General features: G+C 46.7%; 1 protein-coding gene across 1 annotated transcript in view; it reads left to right on the top strand.

The window, feature by feature from the left end:
- The window catches only part of RPRD1B (regulation of nuclear pre-mRNA domain containing 1B), a 74055-nt gene that overhangs the window by 5358 nt on the left and 45745 nt on the right, over positions 1-22952 (top strand). Inside the window, exon 2 of the mRNA XM_018557671.1 lies at positions 21870-21999. Coding sequence (XP_018413173.1) covers positions 21870-21999 — 130 coding nt within the window. The remainder of the gene's footprint in view (positions 1-21869; positions 22000-22952) is intronic.

Genomic DNA, 22952 nt, shown 5'->3' with positions numbered 1-22952 from the left:
CTAGGGGTCTCTCTCCTTCGCCCTCCTCTGGCGTGATCCATAACCTTCATCCATTCCCTGTTCATTAAAGGGAATCTGTCACTTTACCTATTGAGGGCAAAGTGACCGGCTCACTTTACATTCCTCCCCACCTACTGATATCTTCACCACTGAACCATTCCTCTGTCAGAGCTGTGAGTCTCGGCCATATGGGAGTTCCGTGAATGGTCAGTTACAGGGTTAATAACCTGCTCCTGCTGCCTTCGCATGATAGTGTTTGGGTCTGTCAATTGGGAAGTGCATCCTGGGAGAAGTCGGTGGTGAAGACAGGGGCAGCCCTAGTCTTTTTGCTGCCTGAGGCAAGGGATTGCGCTGGATGGCACAGAATCAGGGGGGGGAGGGGCATTGGTGCTGGTGGAGAGTGATGTCACTAAGAGCCAGGCAGGGAGATATGCAAGGGCCATATACATTTCAACACCCAGCTTTTAGCAACTTGGGATGCTCTGCTGCTGGCGTCCTGCCGAGCTCCTGGCAACCAGTGACGTCACTGGTTGCTAGGAGCTCCACGGGACACTGGCAAGAGCGCCTCAAGTTGCTAAGAGCTGGGCAGGGAATTATGTCATGGCCATACACATCTCTCCGCCCAGCTTTTAGCAACTTGGGATGCTCTGCTGGCGTCCTGCGGAGCTCCAGGCAACCAGCGACGTCACTAGATCACTGGTTGCTAGGAGCTCTGCGGGACACAGGCAAGAGCGTTCCAGGTTGCTAAAAGCCAGGAGGAGATATGTGTATGGCCATTACATATCTCCCTGTCTGGCTCTTAGCAGCCTGGGACGCTCTGGCCAGAAAGGAGGCAGCAGGCACACTGCAATCATTGGCCATGCCACTCTGCCTGCCGCCCCCCACGTGACCCAAAGAAATGCTGCCTGAGGGAACATCCTCAGGCTGCCTCATTATAACAAAGGCCCTGGGTGAAGGCCACATGTTCCCCCATACCCAGAAGTTCCTGGTATGTCTTAGAGCTCTGACAGGTGAAAGGAAAGGCCGAGTGCAATTGCTTGATTACTTCTTAACCTTTATTATGCTTTGTTGTGTCCCCTGCTCACCAGCTGTGAATTTAAATGAGGCTGACAGTGTGAGAGAAACGTTTTGGCTGTAAACATTTTCCATGTTTGTGTAGTAGTGGAGTGTAGGGGGGAAATGGTTAGTAATCTCAGAGTTCAGGTATGGTCATGTTGCTGGATTGTTTTTGGGTGCAGAATGGAGACCATATTGCATAGGAGACACTGTCACAATGGAGTAGTTTGCAGTGCCGGACAGCGAGGAACTAAACAGAAAACAATTGTTTTCTATGTACCCTGTTCACACCGTACATGTGTAGTGGTGTGCAGGAAAACGCAGCTCATTGGCCATTGTTATACGGGATTTATATAGCGCCAACAGTTTGCACAGCACTTTACAGTGTAAGGAGGACATTGCAGTTACAAGATGGTAAGGAGGGCCCTGCCTGCGGGAGCTTGGCCATGGTGTGACCAAACCCTTAACTTTGAAATAACAACAAAGACGCTTTTATCAAATGTTTAGTAATGACAATCTACGAACACTTCTAGATAATTGCCGGCTTTGTATTCTTTGCATACCTCGTTTCTCTTTTCTTTCCCATTCTTCGCACAGTGGCCATTTTTACTAAGGGCAGCTTCCCTTTAAAATATTTTTTTAGACCTCTTGTGTTACTTACTTATATTACTACTAGGAATGCACTGACACTTTTTTTGGTATCGAATACAAATACTGATTATACTTCGGTAATCGCCGATATCGGTACTTCTGCTAGTGTGGAACTGGCTTCACAGCCAAACAGCATGGAGCTGGGTTCCCAGCCAATCAGCATCATGCCTGCCAAACATCATTCCAGCTCCATGTTCCCTTGCGTCGCTGCTGGCCAGAGGAAATCTCCCTCTGACTGGAAGTTCCAGTATCAGGATAAGTATCAAAGCAATGGACGAGTACAAGTACTCACCCAAATACTCGGTATCGGTGCATCCTTAAGGCTGGGTTCACACCTAGGCAACAGCGTTTTTGATGCACGTTTTTGTGCGTTTTATGCGCATAAATCAAATCGCACATTTTTATAAGCAGATTGTAGCTCACTGATGGTAATGAGCAAACGCACAAAAAAAGCATGGAAACATAGCAAACGCACGTTTCTTAATGAGTCTATGGGGCCAAAACGAGCTGTAATATGCCAAAAAAAAAACAAAACTCATATACCTTTTCCAGCGGCAGGCGTTTAGCTTATTGCGACAAAATGCTCAGATGTAAACAGGACCATAGAAATGAAGGTTATTTCTGGGGGGCAGATTTTTTTGAGTGATTTTTAGGGTAGAAAAAGTGCTACAAACTAGGGATTCACCAATATATTGGCCGCCAAAACATATCTGCTGAAAATGGCACTTTTGGCATAATGCCGAAAGTGCCATTTTCTGGCCAATACAGCGGTGCATCCGTTCTTTCTCTCCTCCCCGCTGGGACGCAGAGCAGCGCCCTGCGGGGAGGAGAGAAACTGTCACAGGCGTCCTCGCGCTGCAGGTGGAGAGTGTTGTGAGCGACCGGCGTCTCTCCTCCCACACCACTCAGCCTCCTGTCACAGATCAGAGGAGAGCGGTGTGGGCGGAGACAGCCAGTGCTGTCACAGGAGGCTGAGCTCCGCTCGCTCGGCCTCCTGTAACAGCTGTCAAGGAAGAGAGCGAGGTACAAGCAATCAGTGATCGCTGAGTGTTTGTACATAATTGAGGACAGAGTATGGTTACTATATCCTCAATTATGAATGAATGGGAGTGATCTACATCTCCTCCTGTTCATTCATGATTGCGGTTATAGTAAACACACTATCTCCAAGTTATGAATGAACAGGAGCACTCCGTATACAGGATTCCTCTTCATTTATAACAGGCTGCAGAAAAAGAGACTGTCCTCAATCTTTTTCTATAAATGAATAAAAATAAATCTAAAAAATTTTTACAAAGTTTTTATAAAAAAATAAGTAAAAATAAAATATTTGAAAAAGTTAAAATAAAAAATGTTTTCGGTTTCGACCTGACTTTTTTTAAAATTTCGGTTTTGTTTCGGTTTTGAAGTTTTCATTTCGGTGCACTTACTACAAAGCGCTCAGTGTGAACCAGGGCTTATTACTATTGTTGTTATTACTTTATATTATGAATCCGATTTTCACTTTATTTACCCTCATGATATTTACTAACATCCTATGTATTTTTGTAAATGTTGCTTTCCAGACGGGTACAGCGCATATTTTTATACACGCGGTCGTCTTCGATCTCTGTTGATCGGCGACACATTATATCTGTGATATATGTTAACAAAAAAAGATAAGCTGTGGGCTGAATGATCTCGTTTGCAGGTTAATCTGATATTGTGGCAGCATGTGATTGCTCAAGCTTGACTTGCTGGTTTGGAATAGCAGGAAGAGGTCATATTGCCCGTGGCTGGAATACTTTGTCTGCATTAAGATCCCCGTAATGATTTGTGTTGTTCACACGTCTTCCCTAACAATTCTGTTGTGACACATCAGCCTGCAGCTATGTGAAATCCTGTCCCTGGAAGGAAAAGGGCTTCGAAATTCTCATTTATTGTCCTTTAAATAGCCTCTGTGGATAAGATTTACAGGCGGGATGTATGACCTCATCAAAGCTGGTACTTTCACCCCCCAAAACCCCAAACAAGTCATAGATGCCGGTTTTGTCTCCCTGAGGAGTAAAGTGATATTTGACAACAGCATTGAGCCATATAGAAGGCACAATTTTTAGCTGACGTATGGCAGTGGTAGGCAAACTCCGCCCTCCAGTTGTGGTGACACTACAAATCCCATTATGCGTCTGCCTCTGGGACTCATGCCTGTGGCGGTCAGAGACTTGCAGTGCCTTATGGGATTTGTAGTTGCACCACAGCTTGGAGGGCCTGGAGTTTGCCTACCCCTGACACATGGAGAAGAAACAAAAAGGAGGAGTGCCAAAACCTAGCACAGGTAAAGGCGGCCCTGACGTATGGTATCCCTGACGTATGGTATCCCTGCCGTATGGTATCCCTGCCATATGGTATCCTGGGTATTTTCTGCTTCTTTACTACTAATCAACTTCAATCTACACTGAAGGGTTAGCAATCCTATCTTCATTCAAAAAAAGGGCAGAAAGCATAGATCAGATCTATGGGTCAAATTTTACGTGGGATTGGCACTCAACTATGGAAGCTGTGGCAACAAATAAGGCAGACTATTGCATGTGGGCTCGCTGCAACTGATCGTTTCCCCATTACTGACTTCTCATGCCTTGTTCTGCACATTGTCTCTGTGTGGAGGTGGCCATCTTGGTGGAGGCAGGGCTTTACTTCTTTATAGCGGAGCCTCCAGCATAGAGAACAGTGACCAGCACAGTAATGATATCACCAACTCTCCCTTCACATCTCCTGAGACGAGAGGTCAGAGGCAGCAGTGCCTGAGATCTCACACTGCAGATATACAGCTAGTACTTCGAGACCCTCCATACCGGAGAAATTCCAGACAAAAGGTAGATTTTTCAAGTACTGCTCATGCACAATTAACACTTATGTTGTAAAGCGCTGCGCAAACTGTTGGTGCTATATAAATCCTGTAATGATGATAATTTCTAGACGTTCCCTATAACCTAGCAAATCTTTACTTTTTGAGTTCAATTCACTTTCATTTCAGGCTTTTAAAAATGCCTTTAATGTAGTGATGTATTTGCAGGTGATGAGGGAGCATCGAGCCGGATTTCTGGCCAATCAGGAAGGGGGGGGCCGGGTAATAACTTGCCGTCTGTTTTTTTGATTGGCCAGCTTCCCGACCAGTCAGGAAGCTGGGCGGCAAGTCATTACACAGCGCCCCGGCTTCCTGATTGGCCGGGAAGCCGGCTCCATGCTGGTGACGAGGGAGCATGGAGACAGCTTTCTGGCCAATCAGGAAGCCAGGGGGCGGGTAATGACTCACTGCCCGACTTCCTGATTGCCCAGCATCCCAACCAATCAGGAAGCTGGGGGGCGAGTCATTACCCGCCCTCGGTTTCCTGATTGGCCGGGAAGCCAGCTCTATGCTCCCTAGTGATGAGGGAACATGTAGCCAGCTTCCCGGCCAATCAGGAAACCGAGGGCGGGTAATGACTTGCCACCCGGCTTCCTGATACCGGAAGTTTTGGTATCGGGAAGTGCGCAATCACAATTACTGTACATCTGGCTGAATTTGGTTGAACAGGAAGACTAGAAAACGTTTATCGATATGGACAACAATGGATGGATTAGTGGCGTTTTCGTACAGCAAAAATCACAACATGAACACTGCGCATGCGCAAACGAAAATCTGTTCTGTCGATCTACAAAATTTGGCCAGTTAGTATTGCTGAGGGACGAGAATCAGCCTGTGCATGATGGGGTATTCGAGCGGAAATCGAACGGGGATGCAATGTCGGGACAAAAAAAATATTGAACGATAATTGTAAGGTGTATGACCAGCTTTACAGTCATCGTGTTTACAAGCAGCTAAGTCGAACTCTCTCAGCTCAGCTTCCCTGAACTTCCTGTCCAGTACAAGATACAAGGGACAGAGAAGTTTCCAGCAGCTGTCCATCTACTAGCTTGGATAAGGGCAAATGGAGGAGCAGGGAGTTGAGAAATGGGTTGCTTTGCTGTGCCTGTGTTTTTGTGGGGAGACACCCATCTTACTAGCACACACAAGGGTGGCTTCATGGGACCCTGCAAGGGAAAGGAGCCACCCTAAAACAGGATATCAGGGCCAGTGCTTAGCGGGGCCAGCTGATTCTGCAGGAAACTAAAACTTTAAACCTCAGGTATTTATTGTAAGTGATCTGATCAGCATTTGAAACGACTTAAAAACCTTTTGACTTTAATATCATTATAAGAGGCTTGCCTGACTTTTATTTATATTTCTAAAGAAACCCCAAACTGTTTGTTGACTGGTAATAAAGCATTCAAGCTGAAAACCCAACAACAACAGGTGTGGGATCCAGAGAAGCTGAGGTTCTGGCCAGCTTCCCACCACCACAAGTGACTTGCTTGCAGACTATACAACCGTTAGGGGAATAGTGTACAGATGTTGTTTTCTTGGCAGAAGACATTGAAATTGACACTCTGACTGTGATAATGTTTATGAATGGAATATTTAGCTCATAAAGTCTTCTTTAATTGGCTGATAATGAACGTCTGATGATCTTCACTGGGCTTCATATTGGTGCGGACAGTTTCTTGCTTTGTGCTGGCTCTACATACAATGAGGAATGTGTGGACCAGGAGGAGATCCGAATGAGTGCCTCATAGAACTCGACCTAAAGGAGAACTATGAGGTGAGTTAAAATCACTCGGCTTCATAGTTCGAGCCGACGTGTGACAATGAAGCTGTCACACGTCTGCTCAATAGATCGGGAAGTGAGCGAACACATATCGTCGCTCGCTCACTTCTCGATCCTGTCCCTGCAGAGAGAAGTGACTGTCACTCAGGGCTCCCTGCAGGGATTCCGCTCCGACCCTCCAGCGCTGACTGGCGGAACTGACGGGGGAGGGGGCGGGTACAGCTGGCTCTGCCTCTAGATAGGCAGAGCCAGCTGTCACTCACGCAGCTGGGTGAATCCAGACAGTAATGTCGAAATTCGTCCCGGCTGCGGCGGCCTCAGTATACCGCGAGCTACTGAGTTTTGGGTCGGGAGGATGCTAGTTTGTGTCCTCCCGTGACCCTGGGGAGAACTATGGGGAAAAGCACTGACTAGTTCTCCTTTAAGTTGAATATTGGCTCATTTATGAAGATTAGAGCAAAAGTAGGTTTTTGCCAATTTGAAATAGCCAATAGCAGGCTGGCTACCATTTCTCCCAGCTGCTGGATGGGAGACTTGTCGCTGGTGGTAAAAAGCCGGCGACAAGTCTCCTATCCAGCAGAAGTGAGGGGGGCATAGGGGATGGTCGTGGGCACAGCAGCAGACAGCGGTCTCTCCTCCCTGCTGGGTGCCGACTGCGATGGTCTGTATCCCCTCCGATTCCCACTGCCTCTGCTGATACGGGGGGGGGGCCAAAGGGGACACAGACCGCAGCATGTAGCAGGCTCCCAGCAAGGAGGAGAACAGGGGGTGGGGGGTAGCAGAGCTGATGCAGCAGCGGAGGAGGCTGACAAAAGCCCAGGCGCCAGGGCGCGATTTCTAGTCGCCATAGTGACCTGGCACCTGGGATTTGTCGAGCCCTCGGTTAGAGACAGAGGTAAGGATCGGCAGGGGAGTAAAGAAAAGGTGTGTGCACTGCTGGGGAGGGGGCATTAAAGTGAACCTGCGAAATGATGATCATCTATATGAGCAACCCAGGTCTTCCTGACAGTTTTGTAGATTAGGGCCCACACTTCCTCGCCTTGTCCAATTATTTGTGCCCTGTAAAACCTTTTACAGTGATCGCTGTCATCACTTTTGCCTTCACTGTTCTCACGTTGTCTTCTCTATGGCCTTTGAGGGTGTTTCAGGTGAGAATAATTTTATTCCGATTCTCGAACTTTTCTCACTTCTGTTAATCTCCTCAAACATTTTTACTTTCCACTTTACATGAGACCTAATTCAATTACGGAATCCATTTTTCAGTAGATGTTTAATTAGTACTCAATTTAGAAAAATGCCGCCTTTTCTTTCTTCCTTCTGCAACCTGCGAGCAGTCTAATGAAGGTACCGTCTGTACTCTGTGACTAGATTAGTTCTGAAATACTGTAACTTCTATTTATACCATAGATTCCTATTATAGATAAGAGTACTCCATTATTACACACCCATCATTACATTTTCTCTTATTAGTCACTGGCACTAAAATGTATGGAATACAAATATCCTCTTCCCAATAGTTTGAGGAAGTTTGTTGTTAGGCAGCCTTGTTTCCTGACCGATCAGGAAGCCGGGCGGCGGGTCATGACGTGCTACCCGGCTTCCTGATTGGTCAGGAAGCCAGGCTGCCTAGCAACAAGTGGAGCCGGTTTCTAGCCAATTAGGAAGCCAGGAGGTGGGTCATGATGTGCCGACTGGTTTCCTGATTGGTCAGGAAGCCAGGCTGCCTAGCAACAAGTGAAGTAGGCTTCCTAGCCAATCAGGAAGCCGGGCGCCACATCATGACCAACCTCTCAGCTTCCTGATTGACTAGAAAGCCGGCTTCACTTGTTACTAGGCAGCCCGGCTTCCTGACCAATCAGGAAGTCGGGTAGCACATCATTAGAGAAAAAAGAAAACTTGCCGCACTCCTTACCGTGACTCCCCAAAAAAAGATGGGTGCTCGAAATGACCGCGGGTGGCGCCGCCACACGCAGAAGACGTCACCAGCACTCCAACAACGATAATGACAGCAATTAGATGCTCATTTATTGACAGATGCTTTCTCTCATTAGCAAGCGCTTTCAGGGCCACACAGGGTTCCCTTTGTCAGGCTCAGAGATGACATCACAACCCACCTCCTGGCTTCCTGATTGGCTAAAAAGCCCGCTTCACTTGTTACTAGGCAGTCTGACTTTCTGACCAATGAGGAAGTCGGGTAGCACATCATGACCTGCCGCCCGGCTTCCTGATTGGCCCAGGAAGCTGTCTCCATGCTCCCTTGGTATCGGGGGCCGTATCAGAGCATTTGGGCGCGTTCGTGTACTGGCACAAATGCCAGTATTGGTATCTGTGCATCCCTGCTTTGAAGTACAGGGTTATTATTCTTGTGGAAGAGAATCAGAAAGAAAAATGGCCTCCAATAGAACCAAAGGTGCCGCTGATTTGCCAGACCCATGTGCAGTTTGAATCCTCCTAGCAACAAGCTGTACGCCGGACGAGATGGCACTAATGGGATTGACATTCTGCACATTTGGGAAAGCTGTCATTACTACTATCATGAACAATGACGCCGAGGCCTTTTCAAGTGCTTTTAAAAGGCAACAGCAACCTTTTTTATTCTGTATGTTTTAATTAGGATCTTGGCATCCAGTTGTTTTTTTTTTTAACCGAGTATGTTATTCCGAGAAGGTATAACGATGACTGGACATGCGATGGAGGGCTGGTATAAAATGTAGCCTTATCTCTCCGAAACAGCAATGACACAACTTAGTTTTATCTGTCTGCTTTGCCTGATTTCTCTTCTTCCTGCGCTGGCTGTGTCTGTGTCTACATCCAACATGACAGCATGCCATGCACCTAATGATCCTATTAGACTACCATAAAAAACACACCCCGAGCAGTTTTGTTATGCGAGGATTATCACACTTGAATGAGATTAGGTTGTCTGTTGGCTGCTTCAAATTGTCCTAGCAGTTTGCTGGGAGAAGCAGGATCATGCATAGCTCATGGCTGGGAATCAACCTTATTTATTAAATATGAACATGAAGAGTTCTTGCTTATAACATGGATGAATAAGCTCCATTGTGTGTATAGCCTGTAGTAGGGGGAATGTGGAGTGGTGGTGTTTCCAGCATACATTGTGAATGCCGTCAGTTTAAAGAAAAACTTCAGGATTTATTCAAATTAACCTTTTGGAGTGGGGCTACCCCCGCACGGCAAGGGTTAACAGCTCCTTTTGGTCTACGGGTGATAATAAAATATACTTACCTGATCCTCAGTCCTGCGGCACCCACCTCTCTCTCCCGCTCCAGCTGTGATATGTCCCTCCGTGTCCTCACGTCTAAAAGACCTGCATTAGACATGATGTCGTCAGGGGTCCTCAGACAGCCGGAACCCCAGAATCAGAGGCTGCAGGGACGGATCTAGCAGCCAAGCAGACTGAGGATCATGTGAGTATATTTACTTTATTTTTGTTCCTTGATCAAAAGAAGTACTTAAAGCAGTACTTTGGGAGAAGATTTTTCATAACCCTTGCAGGAGGGGCTTCCCCTGCATTGCAAGGGTTAAAGGAGAACTATGGGGCAGGTGTTTTTCCCCATAGTTCTCTTAAGGGTCACGGGAGGACACAAACTAGCGTCCTCCCGTGACCCAAAGCTCAGTATATCAGGAGCTACAGCTTGCGGTATAATGAGACCGCCGCAGCCGGGACAGATCCCAACATTGCTGTCGAGATCCACCCAGCTGCGTGATTGACAGCTGGCGCTGCCTATCTAGAGGCAGAGCCAGCTGTACCCGCCCCCTCACCCATCCATTCCTCCACTCAGTGCTGGAGGATCGGAGGAGGGGAATTTCTGCAGGGAGAGGTGACTGACGGTCACGGCTCTCTGCAGGGAGATGATCGAGAAGTAAGCCAGCAACGGTATGTGTTTGTTCACCTCCTGATCTATAGAGCCGACCTGTGACAGTTTCATTGTCACACGTCGGCTCGGACTATGAGGTGAGTGAAAATCACTCCCTTCATAGTTCTCCTTCAAGTGCTTGTTTTTGTCTCGGTTCACAAATAATAAAGTTATACTCGCCAGATCCTCAGAGCCGGCTTGTTCTTAGACCCCCCTCGCTCCCTGGCTAGCTCCCCCTCCGCAGCAGCATGACTCCCATGAGTCATCACATCCAATATGCAGTGTATGGGACATGAGGATGCCGAGGGACATGTCATCGGTGCAGCGGAGGAGGAGACAGGCAGAAGGGACAGGTCTAAGAGCAAGCTGGCTCAGAGGATCAGGTGAGGATAACTTTATTATTTTTGGACCTAGATAAAAATTAGCACTTAACCCTTACAGTTCTGGGGTAGCCCCAATGCAAGGGTTAAGAAATATTTTTGCTGGTGTCCTGCTTTAACTCGTGCATTGGTTGCCCCAGTGCAAGGGTTAATTTGAATAAATCCTAGAGTTCTTCTTTAAAGGATAAGTACTGTACATCTTTCGCACAAGTCTCCGAATTCTCTCTGCTTGCAGTAATTTTTAGTTTCTTATAAATGGATCCACATACTAGATGTCTGATTTATACAGATTGCCCAACCTAAGGATAGTATTTTCATTACCCCCAGAGTTTTTATTCACTGATGGGGGGGGGGGTATAGTTTACATATATACATATGCACAATGGTAGCTGTATTTGCTCATTGTATATATGCAGGCTCTGCTTCCTGCTTGGTAGTACTACATTGCTGTCTCAGGGCCAGGTCTGACCTGACTGATAACATTCCCTAGCGTAGATGTGGCTAAGGCACTGGACATGAATTTGGAAGGCAGGGTCATGTTGGTTTGGGCTTGGTGACTCTCCACAAAACCAGGTCCCCCCTAAGAAAAGGATAGGGGGGGGGCCAGAGTGAGAGCGCCAAACTAAGGTCCCGATTCAGAATGTATCACTTGCACTTTACTGCAACATGGTTAATTTTTGAAGTGGCTTCCACATTTTTCCAGCTTTCTTCATATTTTGATGATGGCATTTCACGGGCTTATTCGCTCTGTCTAGTGGTCATTTGTAATCCAGGGAATGTTACAAACGTGTGGTCAGGTCAAGAAGATTGCCAACCAAAGACTTTGGACACTTAAGACTTTTGTTTGGGGTTCTCATTGACCTGACTACATGTTGATACCATTCCTTGGCATCCAGGTGACCACTAGTCAGAGCTATTGTAAATAAGCATGTAAAATGCCATCATCAAAATATGGAGCAGAAAGCTGGAAAAATATGAAAGCCACTTCAAAAAATGAGGTAAATGTTGCAGCCTAGTGCAATTGATACCTTTTGGAATTGGGTCCTGAGGCTCCTGCTGTTTATGGATTCACAACTTCCACTAGACCCATGGTTCTGAACTGGTGGGTCGCAACTCTGTGTTCAGTGGGCCGCCACGTGCCTTTCATTGTGCTAGGTAAGAGGCTCCTCAGCCTCCCCCTAGCGAGGCACTGTCCGTTTTCGTGCCAAGCAGCCATTTAAAATATGCTTGTCAGCCTGAGGTGGGGTGGCCCTGGGTATGGCCGTGAGGAAGCTCCATCCATACGTGCATTCCTCATGCGCCCTGTAGAGGTGCCTGGACCGGAGTGACATCACATTCTGGCTCCCAGCACCTCTACAAGGCAGCTGTACAAGCAATGGACATATGGATGGAGCTCCGTCACAGCACAGCAGCCCACACTGGGCCCCAGGCTGAGGATCCACTCCAGTTCTCGTAAGGTAGGGAGACTTGGGGGATCTTAAAAGTGTATATGTGTGTAGTGTGTATTGTGTCTGTCAGTGTTTTTGAGGATCCGTTCACACTAGTACAGTCCATTAATCGCACAGTCCTGTGAGATTAATGCACTGTACCACGCAATCACACCTACCTTGCATTTTTGTTGCTGGAGGTGTTTTGCGTTGCCATTCATTTGAATGGCACTCCGAAAACACCTCCCACCTACAGTTCGATTGCCTGTCCTGCAATGCCCGATCGTTCCAGTGCGGTGCGACATAATGGACAAATGTGGGTTCTGAGGTTACAAGAACCACTGCACTAGACAATATACCACTGTAAAAAGCTTACAGCAGGATTTCAGCCACTTATTTCATCGTATGTACCTTCTGCAACCTTCTATTTATCGCAAAACCATTCTAGGTAGTAAAGGAGAACTATGAGGTGAATGATTTTCACTCAACCTCATAGTTCGAGCCGACGTGTGACAATGAAGCTGTCACACGTCGGCTCTATGTCAGTCACCGCTCCCCGCAGGGATTCCCCCCTCTCCGATCCTCCAGCGCTTACTGGAGAAACGGATGAGGAAGGGGGCTGGTTCTGCTTCTCAATAGGCAGAGCCAGCTGTCACTCACGCAGCTGGGTGGATCTCGACAGTATTGTCGGGATCTGTGCTGGCTGCAGCGATTTCAGTATATCGCAGGCAATAGCTCGCTATATACTGAGCTTTGGGTCACGGGAGGATGTTGGAATATGTCCTCCAGTGACCCTTAAGAGAACTATGGGATAAAATGGTTACCTCATAGTTTTCTTTTTAGTCACATGTCCCATTAATTTGATCTTCCCAGGCTTATCCGGAATCTGCACTCACAGTGTCTCCTGAGCATCCATATGAGACGTATGTTAGCAAACAACTGCTACCAACATTCTAAACAAAACGATGACAGCTAGGGAAACACTGAATACCACCCACCTAGCAGCTGCTAAAAAGCCGATATTCATCCTGCAATGAGAAAATAGTCATCTGTTTAAATTCACAATAAACACTTCAGACTCTTATCTGATAGACTCTGAGAAATATGGGGGCTGCCACGGGTGAGCGTCTTCTAAAAATGCTGGTTGTCTTTGGCTTCTTTGCCTTAATGACTGACCTAGAACAAGTGGATTAGAAAGTCCAGACTCTTGAACTGCATACTTACTCCAGCTTGTGATTTGGAAATGGTTAAAGCCATTGGAGTAGAATGACAGCCAAGCAGCTAGCATTGTTTTAGAAATAGAAGTAGAAGCCTTTGTAGTCTTAGTACAGGTTTCCTTTAAAGTGCATCTAAAGCATAGCATTTAAAAAAGGGTTAAAACTAAAGTGCACTTGTAGTTGTGTCCCCACTGGGCAGATTTTGGCTCTCTGTTTGTCTTGGAAGGAACCATCATCAGGACATAAAGTGATGGGAAAGCCAAATGTATATAGCTCTATCCTAGTTCTAGTGACACTTGTGTCACTAGAACTAGGATAGAGCTATTTTCCATTGGGGACACCTGTTCTGGTGACATAAACAATGGAATTTCCCCTCACTTCCTATTGTGTCTCCTAGACAGGAAGTAAAAATCTCTCAATTGAGACACAGACAGGTAAAATGTTACGGGTAAAGTACAATTTACTCTTCCTAATACTTAGAGCCGACATGGGGCATTGCAGCTGTCACATGACGTCTCTGTTTACCAAGAGCTGAGTGATCATGTGACTGCTGATCGCTCAGCTCATGGCTTCTCCCTGCAGAGAGCAATGACGGTCAGCCACCACTCCTGGCTGGTATTACCCCTCTACCCTCTCTGTTCCTCCAGCGCTCATTGGAAGGACTGTCAGGGGAGGAGATGGGCACAGCTGGCTCTAGAGTGGTAGAGCCTGCTGTCAATCAGACAGTCGGGGTCTGTGAACAGATCTGGCTCTAGAGTGGTAGAGCCAGCTGTCAATCAGGGGGTCTATGAACAGATCCCCTGCTGGATTGGAGCAGAATGGAATGGAAGTAACATCCGTGTATGTTCAATTTTTTTCCTTCATCTTGTGACTGGGCTTAACAGAACTGTGCTGGGTCTCTGGGCAGGAGGATGTACATAGACTTGCATACGTTTATATTGTTTTACCTCTGGTTTTGTCATGTTTTTAGTTTCAAAAACGAAAAGGGCGCAAACCTTTTCCATTCCCTTTTTTCTTTCTGACCTAAACAGACCTGGCCAGAATCGGGCCGGAACGCACTGCAACTGGTGCGAACGGGCCCTAAAGGTCTAACATTCTATTACAGAGAATTCCTTTCTGCTGTAATAGGTTATTCTGGTCACCTCTCCTACTAAGTGGGAGTACTGAATCCGCACCCATCCAGCCCAACTGAGAGACTGTTGGGCTGCTAGCCTGCTTGCAGTGTCATTGGTTGTGTGTATTGGAGTCTTCCTGCAGTGTCCTTGGCTGGTGTATTGGAGGCTTTGTGTAGTGTCATGGTTGGTGTATTGGAGGTTTCTTGTCGTGTCATTGGTTGTGTGTTGAAGGCTTCTTGTAGTGTCATTGGTTGGTGTATTGGAGTCTTCCTGTAGTGTCCTTGGCTGGTGTATTGGAGGCTTTGTGTAGTGTCATGGTTGGTGTATTGGAGGTTTCTTGTCGTGTCATTAGTTGTGTGTTGAAGGCTTCTTGTAGTGTCATTGGTTGGTGTATTGGAAACTCCTAGCAGTGTCATTGGTTGGTGTATTGGAGGCTCCTTGCAGTGTCATTGGTTGGTGTATTGGAGTCTCCTTGCAGTGTCATTGGCTGGTGTATTGGAGGCTCCTTGCAGTGTCATTAGTTGGTGTATTGGAGGCTCCTTGCAGTGTCATTGGTTGGTGTATTGGAGGCTCCTTGCAGTGTCATTAGTTTGGTACGGCTTTCATGATATTGCATTTAATTAAAGCTATTCATCCACGGTAAACTGTTCCATTGACTGAACAATTTTCTGTGGACGTTTGGCTTTCATTAACTTGGTATTGTGTGTGATAGGCATTTAGACACTTTTTTAAAGCCCAAATCCAAGCAGAATTGCCTTGAAATAAACGTGTGCCTTCCTCAGGCTCCTAAAACAAAAAGGAAGCTCAGGTTGCAATACTCAATGTAGAGCTTTCCGTAGCAGTACCTCTTCTTCGCCACAAGATGTCCTCGGTCTTTTGGGTTAAAGGACATCCAGTGAGGACCCTTCTGAGGAAGCGTCAGCACAATGCTCTTTCTTCACTTTCTTATGATGCAGGGAGGCGTTGCAGTCATCTCGTCAGCATTGTTTTCTGTATCATCAAGGACTGCCCACCGATGGGAGAAGACTGGAGAGGAAGAGGACCCGTGCATCATGTGACACGTCTGAAGGCTTTGGAAGGAGTTACCTATTTAAAAAAAAAAAAAAAACTAACCTGCAAGCTGAGCGCCTCCAAAGGAAGAAGGAGGGATGCCTCTAAAACCTTGAATTGGGCTTGAGGGCTTCCTGCCCCTGCACTCATCCCACTGTCCCGTGCCCAGAATGCAAGGGATCGGATACACAAAGTCTCCTTGCGTTCTGGGGCGGGAGGGGGCGTGTCTGCAGTGCCATTCATGAATGGCACTGCAGACATCCCCTGCTCACAGTGCGATCGGCCGCGTAGTAAAACAATGCCCTGCGTTCCAGTGCGGTATGATCGCAAAAAATCATGCAAGCACTATTTGTTGCGATCGTGCCACACTGGAACACAGGGCGTTGTTTTACCACACGGTCCTGTGCGGCCGATCGCACTGCGAACAGGGGGGGGGTGTGGCGTGTCTGCAGTGCCATTGACATGAATGGCATTGTTACGCCCCAGAACGCAAGGAGACTTTGTGTATGCGATCTCTTGCGTTCCGGGTATGGGAGAATGCGATGAGCGCAGGGGCTGGTGGAAACAAGCCCTTAAAGAGGCCTTGTCACCAACCACAAATTGCAGGTAAAAGCACAGGAAAATGAAGTGCTTTCAATGAATACTTGCATTTTTCCTTTCCATAAAATATATTTTTTCTATGCGATTGAAATGTGCTTTTGACCACTCCAAGAAGAGTCAAGTCGTAGCCCCCCTTCCTCCTGTTATGTCATAGCTCTCTCCTTTTCTGGAAGTGTCTAATTACTGTCTCTGCTGGCCCAGCTCCTCTGCTCCTCACTACATAACCGTTTATGTAGCTGCCGGGGAAACGTAGGAGAAATAGAATACTATAGAGTGACAGCTCTGAGTCTGTAGACATCACACCCAAGATGGTGGCACCCAGCACAAGTCTCAGGGACTTTGGATGTCTACAATGGAGAGGTGTTTATAAATAATGTGTAATATACCTTAAATGCACATTATAAAATGATAGGAAGAGTATTGCTGAATGACAGCAGAGTCCAAAGCAGGTGTGGGCACCGCCAGCCCTCCAGCTGTTGTGGAACTACGAGTCCCATGAGGCATTGCGAGACTGACAGCCACAGGCATGTTGGGATTTGTAGTTAAAGCACAGCCGGAGTTGCCCACCCTTGTTCTAAAATAAACCAGCACTGAGAGAAATATGCAGGCCGCCATTATTTACCGTCTTTTGAAAATGCCAGTTACCTGGCTGTGTTGCTGATTCAGTACTTTCATTGTTGCTGCTCTGCTCTTCCGAGAAGTGTGCGGGGTGACTGACAACTAGTACTGCTTTCTCATTATATAGAGAGGAAGGTAGCACAGCACAGACTCGGGAAGCAGACCTGTCTATCCCACATGTGGGGAGCTATGTATAATGTGGCAGGAGATTCCCCAGAATTGGCCTGAACCATGTAACCTTTCTGAATTTATCTCACCTGTATTGTTTCTTGTGGGCTCTGACATTCGCAGATTGATTCTCCTTTTTGCCTGAAGTGCTCTTTAGTTGCTTGTTTTGTTTTTATGCCTTCGGCGCTCCATAGATGGCTCTTTTTTTAGGTAAAAAAAAACCTAGCACATAGAGCAAGAGAAACGCCTGCCACTGGGAAGCAGGCAGATAACTGGCCAATCCTTTTTTTCCTAACCGTAGAAGTGATTGTTTCCCTCTACCATAGGTATCATTTGCTGCGTGCAATGCGGAACTTTGCGGAGCACATGTATGATCATAGGCATCATTGATTTCTCTTTAATAAGGACAATTTCATGACGTGATTGTGTATATTGTACATCGCCAAGATGATCGCAGCATTTATGATATTGGTTTCCTCCTTCAAAGCGGAGAAAAAATCAGCTAGCATTAGATCAGGGGTAGGCAAGCTCGGCACTCCAGCTGCTGCGGAACTACAAGTCCCATGAGGCATTGCAAGACTGACAGCCACAGGCATGACTCCTATGAGCAAATTTAGTTTCATTACAGCTGGAGTGATGAGGTTGCCGACTTCATTAGACTGTGTTACATCTTGGATTGATTGACAGTGCCCCTAGTCCCATCCCTCTCCCCCCACCAGCAATGTATACTCTCTGATGATCCACGATCCCTTGCCACCACTATTAGAACAGGTGACCCCATGTGACAGTGCTTAGGAATCGGTGTCCAATCCCCAGTTCCAAGCTGCCGGAACCCTGTTACATGGGTGCAGTGATGTCATCCTCCTAGCTAAGCTCTGACACCCGCACTTACTGGGTGGTCTTCTGCCGTTTGGGAGGTGGTGAAGGAGCACCTTGCTGGGGGCTTTGGCTGTCATAGACACTGCACCTCGAATCTTTAAAGAACAACTCTGGGTAAAAATGTTATTAACCCTTGCGTTGGGGCTAACCACCCCCCGACTAGTTACCCCCCACAGTGTGGTTAAGTTCTCGGTTTTGCCTAGGGTCAAAAATATTATGAGGGCCTACATGTGCTTTGAGGGGTTTGGAGGTTCCCATGGTGATGGAGCAGAGATCTGACGGTATGGGCAGGTGCCTGCATTCTAGTACTATAGTTGTCATAAAGGGTAAGTGCACTTTCCCAAGTGAATATGTGAAAAAGGAATTACCGCCCCCAATCTGGCCCCCTCAGGTGACTGCATTGACCAATGAATGCTTGCAATTTGCGAGCGAAATTCAAAATCCATAGCGCACGGCAGTATGGGGGTACGTATAGTACACCCGTACCGGTGGAGGGGAAGGAGCATTTACCAAAAGGTAAGTATAGCGGGGTGGGGGCGAGGGGGGTGGAGAGGGGGCCAGATTGGGGTGGGTGGGCCAGATTGGAGGGGGGAAATTCAATTTCCACAAATAATTCGCTTGGGAATGTGGACTTGCTCTTTAAGGCTAGGTTCACACCTAGGCAACACCTCACCACATCGTGCACGATTCTGTGTGGATTGGCACGCGGTTAGGAGTCGCCAAAGTGCGAACCGATCGTGCGATGGGTGCCATTATTTTCTAATGCCCGTGCTTCCGAACACTAAAAGAGCCACGCATCGTGTATCGCACAAAGAAGGTACTTGCAGATTTCCCCTTTATTGAAATGAATGGGGCCACGCGACAATCACTGCCTGCATTGTGCAGGACCGCACGACACCCGGGACGCGTGAAGTGCCGGTGTGAACCTAGCCTGATAGGGTTTAGCAAGCGACATATGTACGTTAAAGAGCAATGCTGCACTATAGCATACGGGTTCCATGTAAAGAACATATCATTGCGTACATGAGAACACAGACGTGTCCCATTAAGACATTTTTGTGTCCTTGATTATTGCGGACTAATGAAAACATCATAATATGTTGTGCGTTTTTGTTTTTCCGTTTATATTACGACCCTTCAAGATGATTACCCCATCATTGTGAATGCAATTACATATTCAGTAACTGCTTAGGCTAGCAGCGCTCGGATGAATGGATTTTTATACGTTTGATCTCCAAAACACATAATTCTTCATTCTAATCACCTTTAATATCCCTCAATGCAGTAATTTGACGGAGGTTGCCGTGGCAATACAATGGCTTCAATAATGCGGCAATGTCTGATGATTCAAGTGCCATTCCAGACACTTGCACTCGGCGCATTGCAACAGTGGATGGCCTTATCTGGCATAATCACAATACAGATGTAGGGCTAATCACAGACCAAACGCCTGCCATGCCTTTGAGAATTGATTTTCTGTTCTCTCTATAAAAATACACAGCCGTTGGATACAATATGTGACCTTCTACTGGCTTGTGATGGCACACTGCAGTATTTGAGGCTTGTCACAGTGGATGCATCCTCATGAATAATCAAAACTGCAGCCATACGCAACAAGAAAAATAGGAATAGCCCGTTAAAAAGATAAAATTAAACCAATTTTTGCTTCAATATTTACCGTCCGTCCAGAGATTTTCTCCGCAGTACCTTTTTTTGCCACTAGATGTCCTTAGTTTGATGGCCAGCATCATTCAACCCACTTGCTCTGTGCCCAGGTGATCCTGCACCCACCACAGCCTGTTAGTGGACAGTGAAATACAAGTATTTATAGAGAGACTACTGTTTCCATGTAGAAAGCAAGGGTTCTTCTCTTTAACATGCTGGCAGATAACAGGCTTTTCTGCTGTTGCTGTGGCTGCTTTTAGGCTGTCAGTCGGGGAATTCTGCAGCTTGGGACAAATTGCCCTCAGCGGGATTGCTGAAGAAGGCTGCCTGTCTGTCTCTATGGAGTCGCTCTCTTTGTAGTCAGATTCAGGGAGATGTCCCTCTGTTACTGGCCTGGAGACTGCTAAATCTCAATCACTAGGGATGGGGGCGACATGTCGCTGATTCCATAGGGACAAACAGGCAACCTCTTGGTGATCCTGCCACTGGCGATTTTGACATAGAGGCAGGTTCAATAGGGACCGAGTCACCCGCCTGACATCTTTGATGCAGCTGAAATGTATTTACCCGGTTTAAACGTAAGGTTCGTTTAGACTTCAGTGCAGTGAGCTTTCCACATTTCATTCAGTGTGTTAAATGCTGGGGTGGCTAATAGGAAAGCCCAGCACTAACTCTGCTCTTCAGACTTAAAGGAGAACTATGAGGTGACTGCTTTTCACTCACCTCATAGTTCTAGCTGAACAGTGACAATGAGACTGTCACAGGTCGGCTCAGTAACGAGCACATATAGGCGATCGGCGGGCTATGGACCCGCTGATCGCCTATATGTGAAACACCCGGTACCGGGTGTTCGCATTGGACGGGTCTTTTCTGCCCGTGCGTGCCCGCTAGGGGGCGCGCGCGAGCAGAAAAAAATTGCCGTCGGAGACGGCAACCCGCAGATGCTGCAGTGCCGTCCGTCCGTTTTTTTACTACGGGCGGACGGCAAGAGGTTAAAGTGACATTAAACCCTCAGATTTTTTAACATAAAACAATACTTTAATGTGTGTCTTACTGTAATCCATGGTTGTTTCCCTTCTCTTTGCTGCTCTTCCACTGCTCTTCTCTTTGCTACCTCTTCTCATGCTGGGGAGAACTTCTGTTTTGCAGCAGACTGCCTTGTCTCTGAAATGGATACATGTGTAGGTTCACAACCTGAGCCAGCACTACAGGAAGAGGCAGCCAGCTGCAAACGGAAATTCTCCCCCAGCATGAGAACAGATACAGATTTAAAAGGAAGAGCGGCAAAGAGAAGGAAAACAACCATGGATTACAGTAAGGCACACATTTAGGTGATTAAAAAAAAAAGAAAATTAAATTAAAAAAGTGATATAGTAAAGTAAAAAGTAATAAAAAAATTAAAGCCAACCCTGGCCCTGCCGCCATCTGCATGTAAATAAGCAGCGATCTCTAACATGCACAATGTGCATTAAATGTAATTTGGGAAAATGGAATTACCCATTTAAATCTGGTCCCCTCTTCCTACATTCCCCCTCCGGTGCAATACTTGCCTCTTGGCGCACAGTCTTTCCCCTCCGCAAGTACAGGTGCACTATCTGTACCCCATACTGCCGTTCAGCGCATCCCTGTGCTATGGATTTTACATTTTGCTCGCAAATTGCAATGCTCGTTGGTCAGCGCAGTCAGGTGACCACGTTGACCAACGAGAAGTGCTTCTTAGCACGCTTAAATAGGGTTTTGGTTAAATAATATTTTTTGTATCAGGACAAGTAGATCACAATGAGGGACATGTAGATTGGGCCCCCCGCTTTTAGTCCTTGGATAAGTAGTTTTAAAAAAAACTTCCACACCCCTGTACTGGGCAGTAGCCTGCTATATGCTGAGTTTTGGGTCACAAGACATTAGTAGATGTCCTCCTGTGACCCAAAAGAGAACTATCGCCAAAAAAGATTTGGCTATAGTTCTCTTTAAAGGAAAATGTATTTTACCGGATAAAATAGTTTGCTTCAATTTCTAGTCCGGTATCCACACAGAACAGCATGACATACACTTGGTGGGTAGCCATGCTGGGAACTGGCTTTCTCTTACGAGGTCGCTCATTTTCAGAGCACGTAGGCAAAGAAATTTGGGAAGTGTTTGTTTTTCTCGGCTGTTATACTCGATATTTAATCCCAGACCATCTGTTTAAGAAGAATAAAGCTTCTGAGGACATTAGTTTACCCTGCCACAGACCTCCAGAACACGATGATAAAATGGCCACAAATAACAGCGGCAATGCTAGATAATGCAGATAGTAGTTTGTGGACAGCATTACTGTCAAAAGTAGCCTGCAGGGAGAGCTGTGACTAGCTCAGAGGCATGCAAGTTCCTCACGGTGTGATGTATTCTGTATAAATGGCCTGTATGTATGTATGTAGGTTGCTTAGGCAACAACAAGAAGTGCACGTATGTATATCTGCAATACATGTCCCATTTAATAATTTCAACTTTTGTTCTTTTAGCAAAATCAAGCCGGAAACTGACATTCTTGTATTTGGCCAACGACGTGATCCAGAACAGCAAACGGAAGGGCCCTGAATTCACCCGAGAATTTGAGAAAGTGTTGTTGGAAGCCTTTTCGCATGTTTCCAGGTAAAGATCGTGCGGACAGTTTGGCATTTCATGTATACGTTAATGGCTTTGTTGACTGACATCCCGTAGGTCCGTGATCCGTCAAACGTCTCCGGAGAAAAATGTTCTTAACCCTTGCAGTGGGGCTACTCTAGCACTGCAAAGGTTAAGTGCTCATTTTTTTGCCTAGATTCAAAAATAACAGTTATACTCACCCGACCCTCGGAGCCAGCCGGCTGCGATAGTGCTCCCTCCTGCCTGTCTCCCCCTCCGCTGCAGCAAAGGTATCTTCCTTGGCGTCCTCATGTCCTATACACTGTGTATAGAACGTGATGACTCAAGGACCATAGACCACTGCAGTATAGGGGAAGAGACAGTGAACGGACCAGTCTAAGAACAAACTGGCGTTGAGGATTGGGTGAATATAACTTTTTTTTATTTTTGAACCTAGACCAAAACAAGCACTTAACCTTTGCAGTGCGGGGGTAGCCCTGACTGCAAGGGTTAAGCACATTTTTACCTAGAGTTGTGCTGTAAAGCAAACCTGCCCATGTGGGGCAAAGCAACAGGTTCTCTTTAATGCCCCCATAGTTGCCTTTCAGTTGCTACCCTGCTGCTCTCTTCAGGTGGCCAAAGTGCCAAAACTGCAGCCCTGTGTAAGCTCAAAGTCATTCTAATTAGAACTGAAACAGGCCTAAGGACTTCCTTACCACCCCCCTATGTGATGAGAGTTGGTGCAATCGCCAAGCACGTGTGCTGTCACATGGTTCTATGTACTGAAGGTATCAGATATTTTTTATGCCCCAGGCGAGTTAATGGAGCAGCAGAAGAGCCAAGGAAAGGGCAGTATGTGATGCGGAGGGGAATGGGCCACATTTAAATGAACCTGTTGCTTTGCCCTGCATGTGCAATGCATAGGTTTACCATCAAGCTGAACTCCAGGCAGATCCTAAAGAATACCAATCAATGCAGTC

This window comes from Nanorana parkeri, unplaced genomic scaffold, assembly GCF_000935625.1.
Source record: "Nanorana parkeri isolate BGI_ZX_2015 unplaced genomic scaffold, ASM93562v1 scaffold295, whole genome shotgun sequence".
Taxonomy (NCBI): Eukaryota; Metazoa; Chordata; class Amphibia; order Anura; family Dicroglossidae; genus Nanorana; species Nanorana parkeri.
The sequence above is the reverse complement of the archived record's forward strand: the minus strand, read 5'-3'. Positions and strand labels throughout refer to the sequence as shown.